Here is a 22448-nt window from a genome sequence, read left to right as displayed (position 1 = left end):
GGGAGACACTGGGAGAGGCTCTGTGTATACAGGAGAGACACTGGGAGAGGCTGTGTGTATAGAGGATACAATGGGAGAAATTGGGAGAGGCTCTGTGTATGCAGGAAAGGCTGTGTGTACAGGAGGCTGTGTATATATATGCTTGATAATAATCCCTCAAGATAAAAACAATAATAATGGTCACTCAATCCACGACTATTTGTGGGATGCTGTTCTGTGCAATTGGCTGCCTCGTTTCATCCACAGATATACAATCAATTCACTTTACAGTCTATTCTGTGAAGCGCTTTGAGACATCTCGAAGACGTGACAAGTGCTATATCAAATGCAAGGATTATTATTATTTTACCCTGAACCTCAAATTAATAATAATCCTTGGATTTCATATAATGGAGTATCATATCGTTAAGACGTCTCAAAGCTCTTCACAGAATATATTGTAAAATGAGGAGGAGTATTTCGTGGGCGAAAATTGGCAGCCAATTGCTCACAGCAGTGTCCCACAAACAGTCGTTGATTGAGTGAAGGCTTTTTTTTCAAAGGGATTAATTATTACCCCGGAAAGCGATCCGCCAATGGGAAACTTGCCTAAGGTTTCGTCCGGGATGTTGCTTGTGAAGCTACACTACAGGACTGCCATGAATTAACAGGCTTCGATGGATATAAATGTAAATTGTCACTGGTGATCAAAGAGACACACATACACACTCATAAACCCAGTAGGAGCCTCTATTAGGAAGAGTTTAATCAAAAGGTTGAGAGACTCATACAGGTTGTTGAAACCTTTGCAGGAATCAGCTCGTTACAGAATTGCGCACAAATAACGCAGAGTAAAGTGCAACCAGAGGGGGTCAGGAAACAACAGCGGACATTGGAGATCCGAGCAGGTCAGTCTCTCAAAGTACCTGATAGAGGGAGGGTGGCCATCTACAGGGGATGGGTGGGTGGGGGTATGTGTGTGTGTGGTCTCGATCAGTTCTGAGACTGACCTGCAGGGAGCGACGCAGAGACAAAGCAGCAAGAGTTCATAAATCTGTATCAATCTGAAAGCCATTAATAAATAAAATCTATTTCCTTCTTTATGTATTTAAACATTGCTGATATAATTGCACAGCAGAGATATCCAAGGTGGTTGTTTGTGCGGAGGGGGAGGGGGAGTCCCGTTGGTCAGTCGGTCTTTTTGTCCGGGATTCCAGGTGGTCCCTCTGTGGGAATGCAGGACTCCGCTCCTCCCGTTCCATTCGCCATCAGGCCGTTCGCTTCTCCGCATTTGTCCGGAATTTCAGACTGAAGAGAGAGACGCGCGGTGTTAGGGGAAGTGCGTCCAGACTGACTGGAGGCAATCAAACACTGCCTACTCCGTGTCCCCCGCCAGCCAGCCTGGTAAGCCATCTTCCTAGCCCTCATTTGCTCTTCCGCGCACCCTCACTCCCAACCGAGCCCGACCCCGAACAAGAAGAGAAGCCACATGGGAGGGGGTGGGAAGGTCATGTCTTTGTGTTCAGGTGCCCTGAGGAAGCAGTGAATCAAATTTGGGCGGGGGGGGGGGGGGGGAACGAGGGAAATTTGTGAACTTCAGTTACTTCCTCGGATGAACCCACTCTACTCATCTTTAGGAGAGATAAGCAAGTCATCATGTAGTGGTGGTGGAGATAGGGGGAAGAGAGAAGGAGATCGGGGGGCAATCATCTACACCCACATCTCTACGTATGTCGCTTCCCATTCTTTGCAGTCGGTGGGGGGGGGCATGTGGGCAGAGGAGGGAGAGAGAGATCGGCCAATGAAACATTTTAACTAAGCTCAGGAGCTAACCCTGGAGCTCAAACATGTGGTGGGATCAGTGAGAGATACAGAGAGAGGGAAGGGAGGAAGTTTTCAAGTAGGACGGTGTGAAGAAACCACTGCGGACACTAGTTTGTTTCCTTTATTTAGAGCAGATGTCCGTCAGAAAGTTGATTCAGTAATTAAAGCAGTTGTTAACTATCTGATTTTGGAGCCTAGGTCTAGCGTTCTGACGGCTCTGATCTCATACTCTGCTCTACACGCCCTGGGTCTGCGCTTCCTCCTCTCCTGTCAACAACCACAACACAAGTCACTTCACAGCAGAGCTGGCAACAAGGGGGGAGGGGGAAAGAGAGAGGGGGGGGAAGAGAGAGAAACCCAGAGGCTAATGTGGGGAAAGGGGAGAAAGAGAGAGAGAGAGAGAGGGGGGGGGGCGTCAGGGTGGAAGAGACAAAAGGGGAGAAAGGGGCGTGAGGGGGAAAGGAGCAAGATGGAACTGGAGACGGAGAGAGAGAGAAACGGGAAAGAGAGGGAGGTGTGTGGGGGGAGAGAGAGAGAAAAAGGGGAGAGAGTGTGTGTGTGTGTGTGTGTGTGGGGTGGGTGTGGGTGGGGGGAGAGTGAGTAATATGGGGAGTAGGGGCAGGCCAACCCCAAACTGGGTGGCTTCAGGACACAAAACTCTGAGTTTGCAGTCTTTTTACTGACAGGACCCAACCCAGGTCAACAATCTCTGAAAACTACAAAGAAAAGCGAGGAGGTGAAATGAGAGGGGCTTTGTGGGGACCTCAGAATAAAGTGATCCCGATTATAACTGCGGCTTGCTTACCAAAATGGGGCTTGTAACTGCAGCCTGCTTACCTTTAATGTCCCATTGAGTTCTGCTGTCTTGGCTGTGCCCCCCTTGCTCAATGCTCTCTCCGCTCGATTTGGCCAAATGCGGGCGATAATGGGAGAGATAAAGGGATACAAGATGGGCTCTAGGAATCTCTTGTAGACCCAGAGGAGGACTGGAATGACTATGCAGGGAATGCAGACCATTGCTGGGAATCAATGGGGAAAAAATTATTACCGCAGATAATAAAAAATATCCTTACATTTGATGTACACGCATGAACATAATAATAATAATAATAATCCTTGCATTTGATATAGAGCTTTTCACGTCGGGAGGACGTCCCAAAGCGCTTCACAGAACACACTGTAAAGTGAATTGACTGTATATTTGTGGGCGAACGCGGCAGCCAATTGCGCACAGCAATGTCCCACAAACAGTCGTAGATTGAAAATGACCAATTTATTATTGGTTTTGGTTTGGAGGGATTATATTAGGCGTGTGGAGTAAGGAAACTTGCCCGAGGTTTCGCCCTCTGCCTGGAATTGAACTCAGGTCTCTCACTTGCAAAGCGAGTGCTCTAACCACTGAGCTACAGGACTCCACAAAACATCACACTAAATATAATAATAAACCTAGCATTTGATATAGCGTCAGGACACAGCAGAGATATTCCCTCTCTAGCGCCACAGCCTCTTTAACACCCACTTGAACAGGCAGATGGGACCGCGGTTTAATGGCTCATCCAAAAAAAACAGAGTTGTAGTAAATCCACGTAACCGTGTTTAACGCAACTTAAGTCGTTCATATCAGGAGGATGTCGCTAAGCACTTCACCTGATATACTTGTGTAGTGACTGACCAAACCGAGAATTCCATGCATCCCACCTACACATGTTTGCTGGAATGGAATGCAAACTCTCTCCCGGGAGGGACCCATTCTAGAGACTAATAGATACAGGTTGGCAAGTGCCAAGGCTTGGGGACCACAGAGTGTCCGTTGGTAACTGCTAGAATCTAACCAGCTAAAACCATATAGCTTGCCATTGATGTCATGCCTGGCAAGCTTTCCCGCTACTTGTCCAGCTAGAACCATCCCGCCTGTTAGTGCTTTGGCTTTCAGGGTTAACAGGAGCTGAAGGGAGATCGTTCCAAGGTGCTGGACAGTCAAGGATTTTGAACCAAACTGGAGCTTGGGATCAGGAGGGATTAGAAGGCAGGAAGGGTGGGAGTAGGACGGTGACCAAAGGCATGATCGAACAGGAAGGTCTTGAGACCCGCCTTGAAGGAGGCAAGAGAGGAGGTGAGGTGAAGGGACTGTGGGATGGAGTTCCAGAAGATGTGGGCAGAGGAGCTGCAGGCTTGACCATGATGGTGGGACTGGCAAGGCGAGGGTCATGGAGAGGGCCAGAGCCTGCCAAGCAGGGAGCAGAATCTGCATGGTTCGCTGGTCACAGAGGTAGGGAGGACCTTGTAGGCGAGGACGAGGATTTTGAACTCGACCCTCTGGGTGATGGGGAGCCAGTGGAGCCGGGCGAGGATGGAGGTGATAGATTCACGGAGCCTGGTGCGCGAGAGGACACGAGCGGCAGAGTTCTGAATGGAAAATCCCTTCTGATTTTGAATAGTTCTGCAGGATCTTCAATATCCACCTGAACAGGTACAGTTGGGCCATGGTCTCTTCTGAAGGACGGCACCTCCAAAAATGCACTGGAGCATCAGCCTCGACTGTGAATTCCGACGTGGGGGCTTGAACCCTCAGTATTCTGACTCATGGCTTACACATAAATAACAAAGTCCATGAGGGTGTAGAGTAAAAGAATGTGTAACATGAGCCTCGTCAAAATGCCTCCTGCAGGCAGGACCACGTTTTATTTACCACAGCACCTCCGACAATGCAGCTCCCCCGGCACTAACCAGGGAAGTCAGCCTGGATTGTGAGCTCCAGGTCCCTCCCTGGCGTCTCAACCTACTGACATCGGAGGCCAGAATGCTACCAACTGAGCCAGGCTGACCCACTGACCTGTACTATGTCCTACCTCAGCTTGGCTCAGTGATAGCACTCTCACCACTGAGTCAGAAGGCTGTGGGTTCAAACCCCACGTTAGGACGTAGAATCTCAGTTGAGGCTGACACTTCCAACACAATGCTTTGGGTGTGTTGCACTGTCGTAGGTGCCTTCCTTCGTTAGATTGAGGCCCCGTCTGTCTGTTCATCTGAACGTTAAAGATCCCATGGCACTATTCGAAAAGAGAAGGTAGTCCTCTCTCCTGGTGTCTAGGCCAGCAAATCCCAAATAAAATTGGTCACTCACTCCATGGCTGTTCGGACATTGCTGTGTAAAACTTGCTGCCACGTTTCGTTCACCACTCAACAAACCTGTGAAATGCTTTGAGACATCTCAACAACGTGATAAGACGCTACACAGAGTCATACAACGCACAGGGAGGCCATTCGGCCCATTGCGCCCGTGCCGGCTCTTTGAAAGAGCTAAACAAATTAATCCCACTCCCTCGCGCTCTCCCCATAGCCCTGCAAATTTGTCCTCCCCAAACATCTATCCACTTCTCTCTTGAAAGTTGTTATTAAATCGGCTTCCACATCCTTTCAGGCAATGCTTTTTCAGATCCGAACAACCCACAGTTTGGAAAAATGTCTCCTCCCCTCTGGCTCCTTTGGCAACTATTATAAATCGGTGTCCTTGGGTTACCGACCCACCCGCCAGTGGAAACAGTTCCTCCCTGTTCACTTTATCAAATCCCATCATAAATTTGAACACCTCTAAATTTGAACACCTTAAATTTCTCTTTTCCAAGGAACATAATCCTCGCTTTTCTAGTCTCGCCACATAACTGAAGTCCCTCATTCCTGGTACCATTCTGGTCAATCTCCTTTGCATTGCACCCTCTCCAATGCCTTGACATCCTTCCTAAAGTGTGGGGCCCAGACCTGAACCCAGTCTCTCGCTGAGACCTGACTGACGTTTTGTAAAGGTTCATCATAACCTCTTTACTTTTGTATTCTATTTTAAAGCCAAGGTTCCCGTACGCTTTTTTTTTTTTGACAGCTTTATCTACCCCGGGACGTCCTACCGGCGTGAAAGGCGCTATACCAATGTAACTTTGTGTTGTACCTGTCCTGCCACCTTCAAAGATTTCCGTATAATCGAAGGAAAAAGATTATCGTTACTACTAAATGCGGCGACTGCAGATGTCACACAGGTGCGTATCAGACACAGGGGATCCACGAGCGAAGTTCCTGTTGGCCTTGGCCTTGGCCCAACGCCGCCGGGGACTCGCTGAGCGGGAGATGTCCCTCCGAGGATCACAGGAACAGGAGTCGGCCATTCAGCCCTTCGAGCCTGTTCCGCCGTTCCACCAGATCGCGGCTGAGAGGGCGCGGATTGCTTTCCGGAACCCACCCGTCCGATTTCGAGGCACTTCGCGGGTTGGGGGCCATGTGAGGCCCACACCCCCCACCCCCACCACCACCCCAAAAAATAATAATAATAATAAGGCGAGGGGTCAAAGTATTGGTGTTAAGTGTGTGCTTAAAGAGCTTTGAGGCGTCGAGAAGACGTGATAGGGCCACTGTATCACACGCAAGGATTATAATCATTATTATTATTATTATTATTGTCGTCGTGTCGCCCACAGCGCCCCCCGGCGGAGGCCGCGGGCAGTGCCCCACAGCGCCCCCCTGGCGGAGGCCGCGGGCAGTGCCCCACAGCGCCCCCCTGGCGGAGGCCGCGGGCAGTGCCCCACAGCGCCCTCTGGCGGAGGCCGCGGGCAGTGCCCCATAGCGCCCTCTGTCGGAGGCCGCGGGCAGTGCCCCACAGCGCCCCCCTGGCGGAGGCCGCGGGCAGTGCCCCACAGCGCCCCCCTGGCGGAGGCCGCGGGCAGTGCCCCACAGCGCCCTCTGGCGGTGGCCCCCCCTATGGCGATGCTCAGGTCGAGTTCAGCGGCTGCGGGTGAGACCCCGAACTGTCAACAAACCGCGGAGAATAGACAGAGAGAGAAAGAAGAGAGAGAGAGAGACGGAGAGCGAGAGGGGGAATCGCTGCGGTGGGTGAGGTGAGACCCCCCCCCCCCCCGCCCCCCCCCCGGGAAACCAGGCCCCGGAACTCACCGCTGATGTATCGCTGATGTACCTCCAGCGCCGACTGTCGGACGCGGTGTCTCCCCTCAGCTTCCGCTTCGCTTCGCGTCCGGGTCAGGACCGGAAGAGGGGAGGTGGAGCCAGGCGCGAGGGGGGGCGGGGCGACCTTGTTATGCTCCTTGTTGATTGGCTGCCAGCTCCCCCGGGCGCTCTCCCGATTGGCCGTACGGTTACTGCGGGGCGGACCCGGGACCTGGCCTCGCCCCGCTCCCCATTGGCTGCTCATCCCCGCCTATTGTGACGTCACAGAGGGGGGCGGGGCTCAGCGGCCGGTGCGCGAGGGGGGGTGTGGGGGGAGGAGCAACGACAACAACAACAGTGAGACAGAGAGTGTGAGAGAGGATTAGAGAACAACAACAACAACATTACACGTGTAAAGCGCCTTTCGGGTCCGGAGGGAGTCCCGAGGCGCTGATCAGACATTTCGGACCCGAGACGGGGGAGGGCGGGGGGGCAGCAGGGAGATCGCAAGAGGAGGTCGAAGACGAGGGTCTTGAAGGTGGTGAGGGACGGGGCGAGGTGGAGGGACTGCGGGATGGAGTTCCAGAGGGTGGGAGCGGAGTGCTGGAAGGCCCGCCCGCCATTGGTGGGGTGAGCGAAGCGGGGGGACGTGAAGCAGAGCGGAGGGAGCGAGCAGGATGGTAGGGGGTTAGGAGGTCCGAGAGGTAGTGGGGAGCAAGACCATGGAGGGCTGAAGGTGAGGACCAGGATCTTGAACTGTATCCTCCTGGCGATGGGAGTTGGGTTTTTTGTATAGTTGAGACTATACAGACTTTTCCTCCCTTATCTCTCCCTCCACATCCGCGGTCACCCCCTCGATCTGGTGATCACTCGGGGTCTCACCGTCTCGGTCCTCACCATCATCGACAAAGCGATCTCGGACCATCATTTTCATCTCCCTGAACTCTTCAACCGCCACCCAGCTCCCTCTCCTCCACTCTCGTTTCCCTCAATCCACTCTCTTCCCGAACCGTCTACTACTCACGCAAATCACCAGCCACCTCCGCTCCCTTGAAGCCCAGCCGCGTTCCGCCGAGCGCACCTGGCTTAAATCAAACGTGTCCACCGGCAGATCTGACTGGATCATGTCAAATCCTACCGCTCCGCCCTCGCCTCCACTAAATCGTCGTTCTACTCCCAAGAAATTCTTGGAGGCTAAGGATAACCCCAGGTTCCTCTTCTCCCATCACAAACCGACTCCCCCACCCACCCTCTCATGGGCCACCCATCCTCACCTCAAATCCCAACTGCGAGGGCGATGCTGGACTTCTTCGAATCCAGTCAAGGGAATCTGCTCAGTTGCCTCTTCCATTGCATCTGTAGCCCCTCCCCATATTCTCCTCCCACCCCTCCCTTCGTTGAACCTGCCTCCCTCTCCTCTCACCACCACAACCCATATGAAACCCCACCCGCTCCTTCAACCCCATCCCTACCTCCCAGCTGCACCTCCTTGCCCCTCTACTCTCTGACATTGTTAACCTCTCGCTGTCCTCTGGTACTGTTCCCACCCTTTTTAAAACCGCTGTCATCACTCCTATTCTTAAAAAAAACCTGGACCCTTCTCTACTCCTTCAAAGCCCTCCACAGTCTTGCGCTCCCCTACCACCCCATTCGCTCCCTCTGCTCAGTGGGCTCCGGCCTGCTTCACTCCCCAGCTTGCCTTCCTTCCATTACTATACACCCACCCTCTGGAACTCCATCCCACAGTCCCTCCATCTCACCCCCTCCCTCTCCCCCTTCAAGACCCATCTCAACCGTGTTCAACCTCCCTGCTTGCCCCCCTGCCCGCCACCCTCTCCCACCCCAACCCTCAGCTTGGGTCAGTAACTCTGTCCGTCCAGCGCCGGATGTCCTAAGTGAAAGGCGCCATACAAATGTAATTTTGCTGTTGTTGCTGGGAAGCAATGGTGGCGATAATTTGAGAACAGGCACATGGGACCCCTTGTAGCTGAACTGCCGCCAAGGTGATACACCGGTGCTATATAAATCCAAGTTTTTCTTGACATGTTTAGCAATGGAATGTCAGAATCAAGCCATTCCTGTGACAGTCTGTAGTCAGATGGGTCCGCAGTATGTATAGAGGTTNCCCCCCAACATGGAAGGTTCTATACAAATGTAATTTTTTGTTATGAAGCTTTTTTATAATGTGCTCATGTGACAGGTATATTGGCATCAACTGTATTGCTCTTTCTTTCCAAAGTCCCGGAACATGTCATTGTTGCTATCCAACTATACGACATACTCTCCTTTGCACCACCACTGTTGGCAATGGAATGTCAAATTCAAGCCATCCCTCTGTGACGGTGTCTAGTCCAGTTCCTGAGCCAGGCGGGTCCTCAGTATTCCAGGGCAGTTCACTCCAGAACCGCTGGAACTTACTGCCTCAATAACCCCCTTTTTAAATCCCACCTTTATTGGGCTGCGCCTATGGTCACTCCACCCCTTCCTTCCTTGGTTTGCAAATCTTTGTAATATGAACCACTAGGCATCTCTGTCCTTCCATTTATTGTGCACTTCCTCTCGCACTTATCTGCATTAAATTTAAAATCTAGAGGACGGGAAAAGCGCTATAACAAATGTAAGGATCATTATTATTAAAACTATTAAAAAAAACAGACACTGTGTTAGTTTCTAAAAGCTTTCTTTTCAAACTTTATATACAGGAGCAACTGTCGAGTTTAATCCCGAGCCATGAGTTTCTGCTTCTTCAGCTTCTTTTGGGAAACCTGGAAACAAAATAAAAGAAAGTTACTCCACATGGAGCAGATAGAGGGCAATCTTCCAACACTGACTGCAAGATATTTCCACATGTCAGAGAGCGTCTCTCAATCTGTGAACAGTTAACCAGCATTGTAGACATTGTTATTCCAAGTTTTGAAATGTTTCTACAACGCAAACTACATTTATATAGCGCCTTTCACGTCAGGACATCCCAAAGCACTGGATAGTCAGGATTTGCACCTGAGCTGAGGTTTAGGATCAGGAGGGTAAGGAGTAGGAGGGTGACAGAAAGCATGGTCGAAGAGGAGGATCTTGAGATGAGACTTGAAGGGGGCGAAGTGAATGGGTTGGATTTCCAAAGGATGGAAACAGAGAGGCTGAAGACCTGAAGAACATGATTTCACTTAGAGCATCGCTCAAAGTCTGGCCGCAGCTTTTACATTTAACACGTCCCGCAAATCGTGGACTTGGCGCTGCGTGAGGAACTCTTATGCCTGGTTTGTTTCAGTTTGATTACCATAAGCAGAAAAATGAAAGATCTAAGGTCTTTAATGTGATTGTCTCACTCAGCTAAGTCTCTACATATTCATCAGTCTGCAGGAAAGCTGCTGTGGCAGTGCACAAGCCAATAAACAAGCTAATAGTTGCCAGGTGTAGAAAGTTACCATTGGTCTCAGCCAGCAGGACACAATGCACACCCCTCTCCCACAACCAGATGTATTGGCAGGGGTAGAAAGGAGAGGACGGCTGTCAACACTCAAGATTGTCCTTTCTGCAATGGCCAGCACAGACACTACGAGTTCCAGTGAACGTTTGTGAGAATAATTACTACTGTCCACTAGTTGAAGTGGAATCTGGATACACATCCATGTCCTATTTAGTGGTGGCAGATAGTGTGGAGTGAGGGGGGACAGGGAAGAAAAGGATATATCTAAATATCCAAGTGTTTTAAACTTTGAATCGTCGCAAAAAATAGCAGTTGAGTTGAAGGCACTCAGACACACTGAATTGTCATGGCTAATCCAAAGCTTTCTCTGTGATATCCAATACTGTAACTGAACTTTCAATATCAACACCAATCGCCGTGAGAAAGAAAAGACGCATGTAAAAGCCATATAGGACGAGCAAATAACCAAATGAAGCAGCTACAACTCTGGTGAACTTAAAGCCAATAAACTCTGGTAAACAATTACATTCCACCCATGCCTTGGGCAACTTAACTGAGTGCAAAACGCGTCTGGAAAAGTTCTGGGTCTACAAAGTCTGTGACCCTGTTAAGGAAATAGACAAGTACCATATGGGTAAAAAAAATCTCCAGGATGTCAAGTGTGGCATGAACCATCTCCAAAATTGAGGAATCTGTCAAAGAGTCACCGAGTTCATTTTTTCCACTGTAATATTGGTACCAAACCTGTGAGGCTCAAGTGTAATGTCCTTAGCCCTCCAAACAAGTGGGCCAGAATGTAGCAGCTCAGACTAAGTTCATCTTGGTTGTTTTCATTATTAATCGAAAGGTGTCCTAAGATGGTCATCATTGCAGCTACAGTTGACACCAAAAATCTGGACTATCAGCAGTGTTAATCAGCATTCAATACACTGTAAAGTGAACAACTATGGGTGAAATGTAATATCTGTGCAAAATTTTCTTTGAATTCAACCGAGGCTGCTCCAAAGATAGGCAACTAGATAGAAAATCTGCCCACAATTCAATTACCTTTTTCTTCTGAACAACTTCCTCCTCTGGTTTGGGGACAATCTGCTCCTTCTCAGTGAGGATCATCTCAATGTGGCAGGGGGAGCTCATGTAGGGATTGATACGACCGTGAGCTCGGTAAGTACGTCTGCGCATCTTGGGTGCCTTGTTCACTTGAATGTGCTCAATCACCAGGGAATCCACATCCAGACCCTGAAAACAGGGAAACATTCACCAGGTAAAGCACATCTCCTTATAGAATAGAATTCACAACACCCATACCCACCACCATACCCAACTGGGCTTAGAACTATTAAAGCGTAACTCAAGATGGACTGCGATTGAAGGGGGGTGAATTCAAAACAAATCTGTGGCAACACTACTTCAGAGAGCGATGTAAATGTATGGAACAAGCTTCCTAGTGAGACGGTGGAAGCAGAAAGTGTTGATTCTTTCAAAAATGAGCTAATCCTTCATGTAGTGCCTTATCACGTCTTTGAGATATCTCAAAGCACTTCACAGAATATACTGTAAAGTGAATTGTATATTTTCTTGGCGAAATGCAGTAGGCAATTGCACACAGCAAGATAAATTTCTGTTTATCTCAGCATTGGGGATAGAGTTATATAGTTTGGGACGACATGCATTTTCAATGGATCTTGGAAAGCGAATTGGGCGGGCGTTGGTCTTCTTTCATCTAGCAATTCTTATGTTCTCAGGCCAGCAAAGGCAGTACAATGTTTTTCCTACTATTACCTCACCATGTGAGATTCAAGCCTTTGCTCCAATCCTAAGCAGATGATTAAATGGAATAGATTTCAAGTCAGGCTCCAGTAGTCAAAGAAAACGTGTGTTAACTGAATATACAGCAGATTAAAAAAAACGACCCACACGGCCTGTCAACCTTTTTAAGCATTATAAAATAAGTAACACATGCAAAAAATTATGAGTGTTTTAAGTGGATTGAACTGGTTCCAGTAGGGAGGAGTGTGTTGAAAATGCATTCAGTTTAATTTTCCACTGTAACCCAATTCTTCTCAAGAAGATCCCAACAAGGGTGATTTGCAATTAGCAAGAAATCATGCAATTACGAAGGCTATAAAATACAGTGTGGCTCATGATCAAGCACACTTCTGTGAGGTGCACAAAGAGTACAACACTCTCACAGCCATCTAAACCAAACACATAAAATATAAATACCGTCCAAGCTAGAAGAGATAATTGTGGTCACATGAACCTTGGGAGAAAAGATGCTAAAATGGCATCCATCACTCATACCCATGCCATTTACCATGAAAAGAGCGTACTGGATATTTACTTGAAGTGGGTAGCTTTCAAAGAGCTGGCAGAGATACAGTGGGTCAATTAGCCTCCTGTGCTGTAGGATTCTATACGGGTGTTCTCTCTCTTCAAACTATAGAATATATACTCTGATTCTCCTCAACTACACAGTGCGCATTAATTTAATTTACAAAAAACAAAGTGAACATTCTGCATTCTGATTGCCTGAAACTTCTAATTCAACCCCCAAAGAGCTGCTCGGCTGCACACTGGGCCATCTTACATGTGGTTACTCAGACAAAATATCTTCCTTTCACGGTTAATCCAAAGGTGTCCTAAGATGGTCATCATTGTAACCACAATATGTTGGTCAGCACAACTATCTACAACAGGTACCTTCTACAATGATGTTCAGATCTGAATCCTTATCAATGCAATATCTCACTCATTAGGGAAAGCAGATAAAAGACTAGCCAAAGGCTATTCGGTATAGTTTCTCTGATTCAATTCCGGCAGTCAGAGTAGATACTAGCTGTCAAGACTTTTACACATTCCTTAGGCCAGGGTGGTCCATCTGGCGGCCCATGGGCCACAACCGGCCCATAGGCTGATTTCACCCCCTCCTCCACTTCATCTGGCCTACCCTTCCCTCCATAACTTGCAGCCAAAAGGTTGGACCACCCTGGCTTAGATAATCATAAGCTTACCTTGAGTTCTGCGTTGCTCTCTGCATTCTTCAACATGTGCAGCAGGAACTCCGCGCTCTTCTTAGGCCATCGCCCCTGTGTCCAGTTCCAGGCCTTAGCCTTCACAACAACAACAACAACATGTAAATTTCCTCATTGATTTACGCCCAAGCAAACAATATAAAAACGCCTGTCTTCACACATGTGGCTTAAACGCACTTTGGCACATTCAGCAAAACACCCCAGGCTGGCTGAGAGAAAACATTAAATTTGCAGCCAGGAACAGCAAGTAGAGTCTCTCATTTGGTTAAAAGCCTTTAACCAGACGACTAGAATTAAAAATATGGGAAATTAGACAAATAAAAATTTAAAGTAGATTCCGCAAGATGAATCTACTTTGGCAACACTTGCTGTCTCCTTGCTGCAAATTTGTTTCCACAAGATGTTCCTCTGGCAAGCGTTCCAATTAGAAGCGGCTTTACATGCAGAGGACCATAGCGGTCAGATATGGAAACAGACCAGACATTTCTCTCATTTACCAGTGGTTTGGAGAAAGTTCTGTGAAATCAAGACTGTAGCAGCTCAGATTTAAAAAACTATTTGTTTTCATGATTAATCCAAAGGTGTCCTAAGATTGTCATCATTGCAGCTACAGTTTTCAGTTCACATCTATGAAACAATTTCAATGCTACTTAAATAAATTGCTAAGTAGTAGAAACATTTAGCAATCAAAAGCAACTGCTCCTTATATAAGAGAGCTCAGATTGCCTTTCTTTACTGCTGAAGGTTACTGGGCACTGTCGCCTACGCACACACAACTCACTTGAGCACACCTGCCAACTCCACCGTTGTAGCGTCGGAAGGGAACACACTGCCTCTGGATGACGACATCCTTGAGGAATTTGGTCGCTTTGCGGATGTGCATCCCCTTGATGGTCTGGGCAGTCTCACGAGTGTTCTAGAGAAACAAAACCGTTGCGGTCACAATCTCACGATGAGACAAGTCAAGCCCTGTCATATGCTCTCCAATGCTAAGCAATCCTGACAGAACCACCATTAGGTAACAGGAGACTCACAAAATATGGCCTGGAGAACTCAGGGATATGAGCATGTCTACACAGATAAAATACAGATTCTCATGACTATTCCAAACACGATGTTCTCAAATTCTGAAGAGTAATTCTATATTCTGGATTCTTCCATCAAATATACGTAAACTTGACTAAGAGCATTCTCCCCCTCTCCAACAGGTGCCGTAGTAAAGTCCCAATGAAAGCTCCAGTTATTTCAAGTATCACCTCAACAAGGAGCGGTGTATTTAGTAACATGTGGGGGGGGGGGGAATAGCAAAGTGCAAACATTTTTGCAAAAAAAGCGGAACACTCTGCAGATCTTACGGGTAATTGCGGGGACTGGTTGGTGTTATTGAGGTACATTTTACTGCTGCACGTTTGTATGTTATTGATAAAAACTAAACTTAAGGAAATAACACGTTAATATAGTTGCAAAAAAAATTGATTGCTTCTTTAACAAAAACTGGGTGGCCATTTTGGGGTGGGGGTGGCACCAGCAAGGGTACAGGTGCTTACCACCCCCTGCCTCTCACTACACACAGGCACAGAGACCCAGCAAGAGACACACACTCAAGAGACACAGATTCACAGAGAGACATACACTCAAGACAAGAAACACGTACACACGTAGAAGACATAGACACACTCACATAGACACACACTCACAGACAATCACAACAACGGAGCCTCCGAGTGAAGCCCATTTTCTTCTCGAGCTGCAAACCACATGCGGAGCCGCTCAGGCAGTGAATTCAGGTAAACAATGCGAGCGGCCAGTGGGTCAGAAACTACATTTATGGTGATTTTTAGAAGATGATGGGTGTGGCTGCACTTTTCTATTGGTTCAGTCCATGGGGAAGTAGCATCAGTCCAGTATGGATACAGATTGGTGCCCAGGGGCTATTCTGCCCAGGTAAATAACCTAAGGCTTTGCAACGGTTGTAGGCTATTCAGCCCCTTGAACCTGCTGTGTTATTCTAGACTCTTACCTACCAAATATCTAGCCATCTCAGTCTTGAAAACTGACTGCGTATGTGAATGTTCAATTAAAACAACAAATTACATTTGCACTACACCTCTTGGGTCAGGGGATGTCCCAAGGTGCTGTTAATAATAATTCTTGCATTTGATATAGCGTCTTATCATGTCTTCAAGACGTCTCAAAGTACTACTGTACAGTGAACTGACTTTATTTGTGGGGACAAGCAAAGTAACATAACATGCAGGAGCAGGAGTAGGCCATTCGGCCCTTCGAGCCTGCCCTGCCATTCAATCATGGCCGATCTTCTAATCTAACTCCAGCTAATAACCTGACCCTGCCTTATCCCCATATCCCTTAATTCCCTTTACAATAAGAAATATATCTATCTCAGTCTTGAATATGTTCAAGGACTGAGCGTCAACAGCCCTTTGGGGTAGTGAGTTTGATACAATCACCACCCTTTGAGTGAAGAAGTTCTTCCTCAACTCAATGCGAAAGGGCTGCCTCTGATTTTAAGGTTGTGAGCCCTGGTTTTAGTTCTCCAACCAGGGGAAACAATCTCCCACTATCTACTCTATTATGCCCTTTGATGATCTTATAGGTTTCTATAAGATCCCCTCTAATTCTTCTATATTCTAGAGAATATAGGCCCAAATTGGTCAGCCTATCCTCGTAACTCAACCTCTTCATCCCTGGTACTAACCTGGTAAATCTATGCTGCACCCCTTCCAAGGCAAGTACATCCTTCCTTAAATAAAGAGACCAAAACTGCACACAGTATTCCAGGTGTGGTCTCACCAGGGCCCTATACAGTTGCAGCAAGACTTCCCTACTCTTATATTCTAATCCTTTCATAATGAATGCTAACATACCGTTCGCCTTCCTAATTGCTTGGTGCACCTGCAGACTAACTTTCTGTGATTGGTGTACAAGGACACCCAATTCCCCCCTGGACACTAACACATTCCAATCTCTCCCCTTCTAAAAAATAACCCGCTCTACTGTTTTTGCTACCCAGGTGGATGACTTCGTACTTCCCTATGTGAATGTAGCAGCTCAGACTAAAAAAAAATTGTTTTCATGATTAATCGAAAGGTGTCCTAAGATGGTCATCATTGCAGCTACAGTTGACACCAAAATCTGTGCTGTTTCCAGTTTTTATCAGCATTCAGGTGACCCTTACCTTGAAGTGTACTCGCAAGTTGGATCCCCTGGCTTTGCATGCTGCAAAAAGCACAAACAAGGACAGGTCAGTTACATAATTCTTTAATCGCTGCAATGTCTCAGAAGCACAATGCGAAGCAGAATCACTTACATTTTGTGGGGTTCTCTGGGTCTAGTGAGTAGCGGACCATTTTCGGAGGGGAACTAGGAAGCAGAGTAAAAACGCAAGTTAGTATCAACCAACAGCTTCTTGACAGTGGACAATAGCAACAACTTGCATATATATAGTGCCCTTCACTCTTGACAATGGTGGAGTCTGACCCCGAGCTAGGGGGAAGACCGTAAACATGATCAAAAAGTAAGGTCCTTAGTCAGTGTGCAGACTAAAAGTGCAGAGGGAGAGGGCAAGGCCGAGGGATTGAGGTGGAGTTCCAATTTTGAATAGCATGTTTGAAGGCACAGCTGCCGATGGTGGAGCGGAGGGAATGAAAGACACACAGGAGGCCGGAGCCAGCCAAGCGGAGGCAGCAGGTGATGGGAGTGGGGGGTAAGCAGGTGGGATGGGTAGGTAGGTGCGAGGGCATGAAGGGATTTGAAAACGAGTGAGAGAATCTTGAAATTGATCCTTTCTGTATTTGGGAGTCAGTGGACCCTGGCATAAGTTGCTATTCAATTGACCAATGAGCCCTGATAATGCCACACATACATATAAACAATCTCTTCCAATAATTTAGTTGGTTCAACCACTACCACAGGTGCATATACAACACAGGGCAACCAAAGGCCTTCACTGTGAAGTCAGACTGTAGCAGCTCAGACTAAAAAAAATTCTTTTCACGATTAATCGAAAGGTGTCCTAAGAAGGTCATCATTGCAGCTACAGTTTATAGACATGAATTCTAAGTGAGTGTTTTTTTTTGTTATTTTTACAGTACAGGTAAAGTGGACCATCAGGATGTAGACCCACAGTACAGCAGCCCAGCAACTGGTGTAAATGCTTGCGACATCTCACCATTTGGCTTTTTTCTCAGTGACCCCATGATCTAGAAACACTAATTGGATCCAAACCATCATTCTTATGCCAATCCCAGAACAGAAAGATATACATTAATTTTCCTTCAATTGTCTGTGAAGTTTGATCCATGAGGTCAGACAGTGGCAGTTCAGACGAACTTAATTTATTTCCTTGGAAGGAACAATCTACAGTGCAATCAAGAAAGCGACGCATGGTTTGAGATATCCTCTCACCCCTCCCAAAGAAAAACACATCCACTTAATGCCTTTCTAAAATGACCTCAACTCTCAGCCTCAAAAACCATGTGCAGCAAGGGTTTCATCAGCATGAGATCTGACCGGATGGAAGAAATATATAATCTCCACTCCTCTCCCTCAACTCTTTCCAGTGACCACCCTGAGTTTACGCGTCGTTGTCACTCAAATACAAGAATTATTAACAACCATTGTGTCTTATACTCATTTACTAATTGTGGTTTATCTATCTCCCTATAACCACCAAGTTACAAGCCCAAACCTACATCAATTGGAAATAAAACTCAGCAACACCAAACTTTTTTTTTAGGGGGGTGGAGGGAAGACAGAGATACTCTAGCCTCTCTCACCCCTACAGACATTCTCTCTCTCTCCCAGTCAGTATGGGCAGAATTTAACAACAACAACAAGATTCCATTTATAGAGCGCCTTTCACGTTGGGAGGACGTCCCAAGGCGCTGTACAGTTGGGTCAGGACCTGAGCATTGGGGGGGAAATGGTGAGGGGAGGGAAGGAGCGAGGAGGGGTAGAGAGTCGAGAGGGGAGCTGAAGGCACGGTCAAAGAGAAAGGTCTTGAGACCGGCCTTGAAGGTGGAAAGGGAGGAAGCGGTGAAGGCACTGGGGATGGAGTTCCAGAGCCTCGGGGCTAAGAGGCTGAAGGCCACCGATGGTAGGGCGGTTGGGGCGGGGGACGTGGAGCAGACCAGAGCCAGAGGAACGGAGGGTACGGGCAGGTAGGTAGGGGGATAGTAGGTCAACACATTTTAAAACACATTTGTAAGCCAAAGTCCACCAAATACCAGCCCAATGCTGTGGGTTACCTGCTCGTGTGGGTTACAGCGCCTTGGGACGTCCTCCCGACGTGAAAGGCGCTCTATAAATGGAATCTTGTTGTTGTTGTTGTCACGGGTAGCAGAGTGGCCAGTTCGGGTCAGTAACTTTGCAAGGGCCATGGGGGCAAAGAGTCGGGGAGTGGGACTGAATGGGCTGCTCTTAAACGGCCTCCTCCTGCGCTTAGATCTCCATGAATCCATGGCAGTGACTGGGAGCGTCAGAGACGGCGCTTGTGAAAGGGTGTAAGGTCTCCAAAGAAAGGCGGGTGTGGGGGGAGGGAGAGAGGGGGGGAGGGAGAGGGTTTAAATTAAAACCTGAAAAATTAAGGCACTCGCCCGAGGCCGTTCCCTCACGCACAGAGCAACGCAAGATGCCGCCACAGCCACCCCCACGGTCGGCCCGGGCCCACACCGCTCTCTCAGGCGCCGGGTCCTAGGCCTCACAGCCTCGGGAGTAGATTTCCTTCCCTTCTGCCCCAACCAACGCCCTGACTCACGAAGTCAACATTAACCCCCACCCTCTCCCTCCCCTCACCTCCCGCCGCCCGCGACAGCGACAGTGAAAGCCAAAGCGCGAGCTTCACCTCCTCCTCCGCTGCCCTCGCGCTCGGGGCCGCCGCCGCCGCCATTTTGAACGGCGGCCCCCACACCCGCCACAGCTCAACCGTTTTTCATCTTCCGCCTAAACTCGCCGGTCGGGACTCCCACTACCGGCCCGGGGCTGTCGCCCACCGAGTCCCGGATAAGCTACCGACCCCGCCGGTGCGCCCCCCTCCCCTCCCCACCCCCGATGGTGACGGATTGCTCCGCCGCCGCCGCTCTCGCGCTCTCACCTCCAGGCCGTCAGCCGCGAAAGGAGGAGCGGAGGCTCACGGGAAGCAGGTCACCCGCGTAGCCAGTCTCGCGAGATCTCAGCGGGCACCGTCCCTCAACGAGACTTCAGCCCAAGGGAGGGTCTGCAATGGTGAGGAGAAGAAGAAGAAGAAGAAGGAGGAGGACCATCCATCCCTTGCATTTTGACACAACGCCTTGTCATCGTCTTGGACGTCTCAAAGCGCTTCGCAGAAGTACACTGCAAAGTGTAGTGCTCGCGTGTCTCGTGGACGAAACGCGGCAGTGTTTTTTCGGGTCTTCCGGACGTCTCGAAGCGCTTGTGAAGTGAATGGATAGTAATAATAATAATAATAATAATAATCCTTGCATTTGATATAGCGCTTTTCGCGTCGGGAGGACGTCCCAAAGCGCTTCACAGGACACACACTGTAAAGTGAATTGACTGTATATTTGTGGGTGACACGGGGCAGCCAATTACGCACAATAGAGTCCCACAAACACTCGTGGGTTGAAGTGGACAAGTTATTTTTTTTAAGGGTCTATTAGGAAACTTGCACGATGTGCCCAAACTCGCCCAAATTCCCAAGAAACTGCCTGGGAATCGAACCCCAGGTCCTCTCACTTGTGAGGGGAGTGCTCTGAACACAAAGCAGGGTTTATCATATCACCCGAACAACCCCAGCACTGCATTGAAATGTCAACCTGGATAACAACAACAAAATTACATTTGTATGGCGCCTTTTACATCAGGAGGATGTCCTAAGGCACTTGTCTTAGAAGGTTTTGGGTTCAAACCCTACCTTGAGACGAGGACCTAAGTCCCAAGGTAGGGTTTGAACCACAACCTTCTAAGACAAGTGTGTGACAAACTGAATCAGGCTACATCACTAAGTGATTGTTTTTATCGGCAAATGTTTGAGCTGCTAGACTGCATGAATGGCAGACACATTTTTCTCCACCCTTTAATATTTCTCCTCTTTAAGCATCTGACTTGTTCCCATTTGAATCAATCTATGCACTTTGCTTGAACAGCAGTCTGTGGGCAAATAATTCTACATTGCAGCAGTCGTGGATTGAGTGACCAAACTATTATTTTTTCAATTTTTTTAAGGGTTTATTTCCCCTGGAAAGCGAACCGCTAATTGACTAACAACCAGGTTCCTACTGACTCCTAGATAAACAGAGGCTTGTAGAGTGAGGAAACTTGCCTAATGTTTCGCCTAATAATAAAAATAAATAATAATCCTCGCATTTGATATAGTGCTTTTCATGTCTTCTAGACGTCTCAAAACACTTCACAGAATATACTGTGAAGTGAACTGATTATATATTTGTGGGTGAAACTGGGCAGCCAATTAAGCACAGTAGTGTCCCACAAACAGTCGTGGATTGTTTTATTATTCTTGAGGGATTATTATCATTTTTCCTTACGTGTGGAGTAAGGAAACTTGCTCAAGTTTTCAAACCCAGATCCTTTTGCTTGCAAGGCGAGTCCTCTAACCACTGAGCTACAGGACTCTAGGATCACCCCCCTCCAGAAAAGTGTCCTAGTGTCTGCAGCACAGAGCTGCTTATCTGCACTATTTGGTCCCAGCAAACCTATTAGGTGAAAATTAGCAGCCGAGCTCAGAAAATCACGCTCTCACTTCTGGGTTTGAACCCCCAAAGTCAGGACTTTGGAATTGGCCACCCACAAAATGTAGAGTCAATTCACTTTACAGTATCTTATGCGAAGCGCTTTGAGATGACTTAACGACGTGATAAAGTGCTATAACAAATGCAAGGATTATTATTATTCAACTGTTTGAGTTCTGATTCCAACTGTCTTTTCTTCCCCATATTCAAGCCATGACCCACTCTGCCTTCCCTCACCTCCATAACATCGCCCGACTCCGCCACCACCTCACCCCTCAGGCCACTGAAACACTTGTTCATGCCTTCATCACCTCCAGGCTCGACTATGCAAATACACTGCTTGTCGGCCTTCCCATCTCCTCCCTCCACAGGCTGCAGATAATCCAGAACTCTGCAGCCCGTGTCCTCCCGCACCAAACTCCATGACCCCATCTCCCCCATTCTCACCTGATTTCATTAGCTCCCTATCCTTCAGAAGATCCAGCTCAAGATCCTGGTCCTCACCTACAAAGCCCTCCATGGCCTCGCCCTACCCTACCTCTGTAACCTCCTAACCCCCTACCAATCCGCCCGCTCCCTCCGCTCAGCCGGCTCTGGCCTGCTTCACGTCCACCGACCCACCCGCCCCACCATTGGCGGGAGAGCCTTCAGCCACTCTGCCCCCAACCTCTGGAATTCCATCCTCCAATCACTCCGTCTTGCCCCTCAACAACAACAACAACAAGATTCCATTTATAAAGCGCCTTTCACGTCAGGAGGACGTCCCAAGGCGCTGCACAGTTGGGTCATGACCCGAGCAGGTGGGAAATGGTCAGGGTGAGGGGAGGGAAGGGAGGGAGCGAGGAGGGGGGAAATGGTCAGGGTGAGGGAAGGGAGGGAGCAAGGAGGGGAAAATGGTCAGGGTGAGGGGAGGGAAGGGAGGGAGCGAGGAGGGGGGAAATGGTCAGGGTGAGGGGAGGGGAGGGAAGGGAGGGAGCGAGGAGGGGGAAGAGAGTCGAGAGGGGAGCTGAAGGCACGGTCAAAGAGAAAGGTTTTGAGACCGGCCTTGAAGGAGGAAAGGGAGGAAGCAAGGCGAAGGCACTGGGGGATGGAGTTCCAGAGCTTGGGGGCTGAGAGGCTGAAGGCCCGACCACCGATGGTAGGGCGGTTGGGGCGGGGGACGTGGAGCAGACCAGAGCCAGAGGAACGGAGGGTACGGGCAGGTAGGTAGGGGGACCTCCTTAGCCTCCTTCAAGTCCCGCCTCAAAACCCTCCTCTTTGACCATGCCATCGGCCACCCCTCTTCCCCTCCTTTCCCTTTTCCCTCACTGACCCCAGCTTGGGTCTGAAATGCTGTACCCTGTCCACCGCCTTGGGATGTCCTACCGACTTGAAAGGCGCTATACAAATATAATAATAATAATAAAATCCTTGCATTTGATATAGCGCTTTTCACGTCGGGAGGACGTCCCAAAGCGCTTCACAGAACACACTGTAAATGAATTGACTGTATATTTGTGGGCGAAC

At 48.7% G+C, this 22448-nt stretch overlaps 2 protein-coding genes and 5 non-coding genes across 7 annotated transcripts; all 7 read right to left on the bottom strand.

Annotated features, from left to right (window-relative positions):
• Window positions 1-727: 727 nt before the first annotated feature.
• On the bottom strand, window positions 728-6837 carry LOC103187345 (UPF0729 protein C18orf32 homolog). The gene is made up of 3 exons (XM_042336019.1): window positions 6742-6837; window positions 2641-2822; window positions 728-1287 (listed from the first exon to the last, which is right to left on the bottom strand). The coding sequence occupies exons 2-3, from the start codon at window positions 2818-2820 to the stop codon at window positions 1168-1170; spliced, it is 300 nt and encodes a 99-aa protein (XP_042191953.1). The 5' UTR covers window positions 2821-2822; window positions 6742-6837; the 3' UTR covers window positions 728-1167.
• Window positions 6838-9397: 2560 nt separating this feature from the next.
• rpl17 (ribosomal protein L17) lies at window positions 9398-19328 on the bottom strand. Its single transcript, NM_001292622.1, is given in 7 exon segments — window positions 9398-9497; window positions 11207-11398; window positions 13174-13272; window positions 13976-14110; window positions 16391-16431; window positions 16523-16575; window positions 19307-19328. Coding segments are annotated over 6 exon segments (555 nt in total). The 5' UTR covers window positions 16563-16575; window positions 19307-19328; the 3' UTR covers window positions 9398-9449.
• Window positions 10959-11032, bottom strand: LOC121850779. The gene has a single exon (XR_006085754.1). It is a non-coding gene; the product is annotated as a small nucleolar RNA SNORD58 (small nucleolar RNA).
• Window positions 12755-12822, bottom strand: LOC121850775. Its single transcript, XR_006085751.1, has one exon. It is a non-coding gene; the product is annotated as a small nucleolar RNA SNORD58 (small nucleolar RNA).
• On the bottom strand, window positions 13730-13801 carry LOC121850774. The gene has a single exon (XR_006085750.1). It is a non-coding gene; the product is annotated as a small nucleolar RNA SNORD58 (small nucleolar RNA).
• LOC121850777 lies at window positions 16259-16328 on the bottom strand. The gene has a single exon (XR_006085753.1). It is a non-coding gene; the product is annotated as a small nucleolar RNA SNORD58 (small nucleolar RNA).
• LOC121850776 lies at window positions 17180-17248 on the bottom strand. Its single transcript, XR_006085752.1, has one exon. It is a non-coding gene; the product is annotated as a small nucleolar RNA SNORD58 (small nucleolar RNA).
• Window positions 19329-22448: the final 3120 nt, after the last annotated feature.

Source organism: Callorhinchus milii, unplaced genomic scaffold (genome assembly GCF_018977255.1).
Source record: "Callorhinchus milii isolate IMCB2004 unplaced genomic scaffold, IMCB_Cmil_1.0 Scaffold1, whole genome shotgun sequence".
In the NCBI taxonomy this organism is placed as follows: Eukaryota; Metazoa; Chordata; class Chondrichthyes; order Chimaeriformes; family Callorhinchidae; genus Callorhinchus; species Callorhinchus milii.
Note: the sequence above shows the minus strand (reverse complement) of the source record. Positions and strands in the feature narration are given on the sequence as shown.

What these genes read in the sequence shown, in the direction of transcription:
- LOC103187345 (XM_042336019.1), bottom strand. Translation starts at nt 2,820, where the DNA reads ATGGTCTGCATTCCCTGCATAGTCATTCCAGTCCTCCTCTGGGTCTAC. An exon ending in AACTCAATGGGACATTAAAG is followed by an intron (nt 1,288 to 2,640) that starts GTAAGCAGGCTG and finishes CTCTCTCTTCAG; the next exon opens with TCTGAAATTCCGGACAAATG.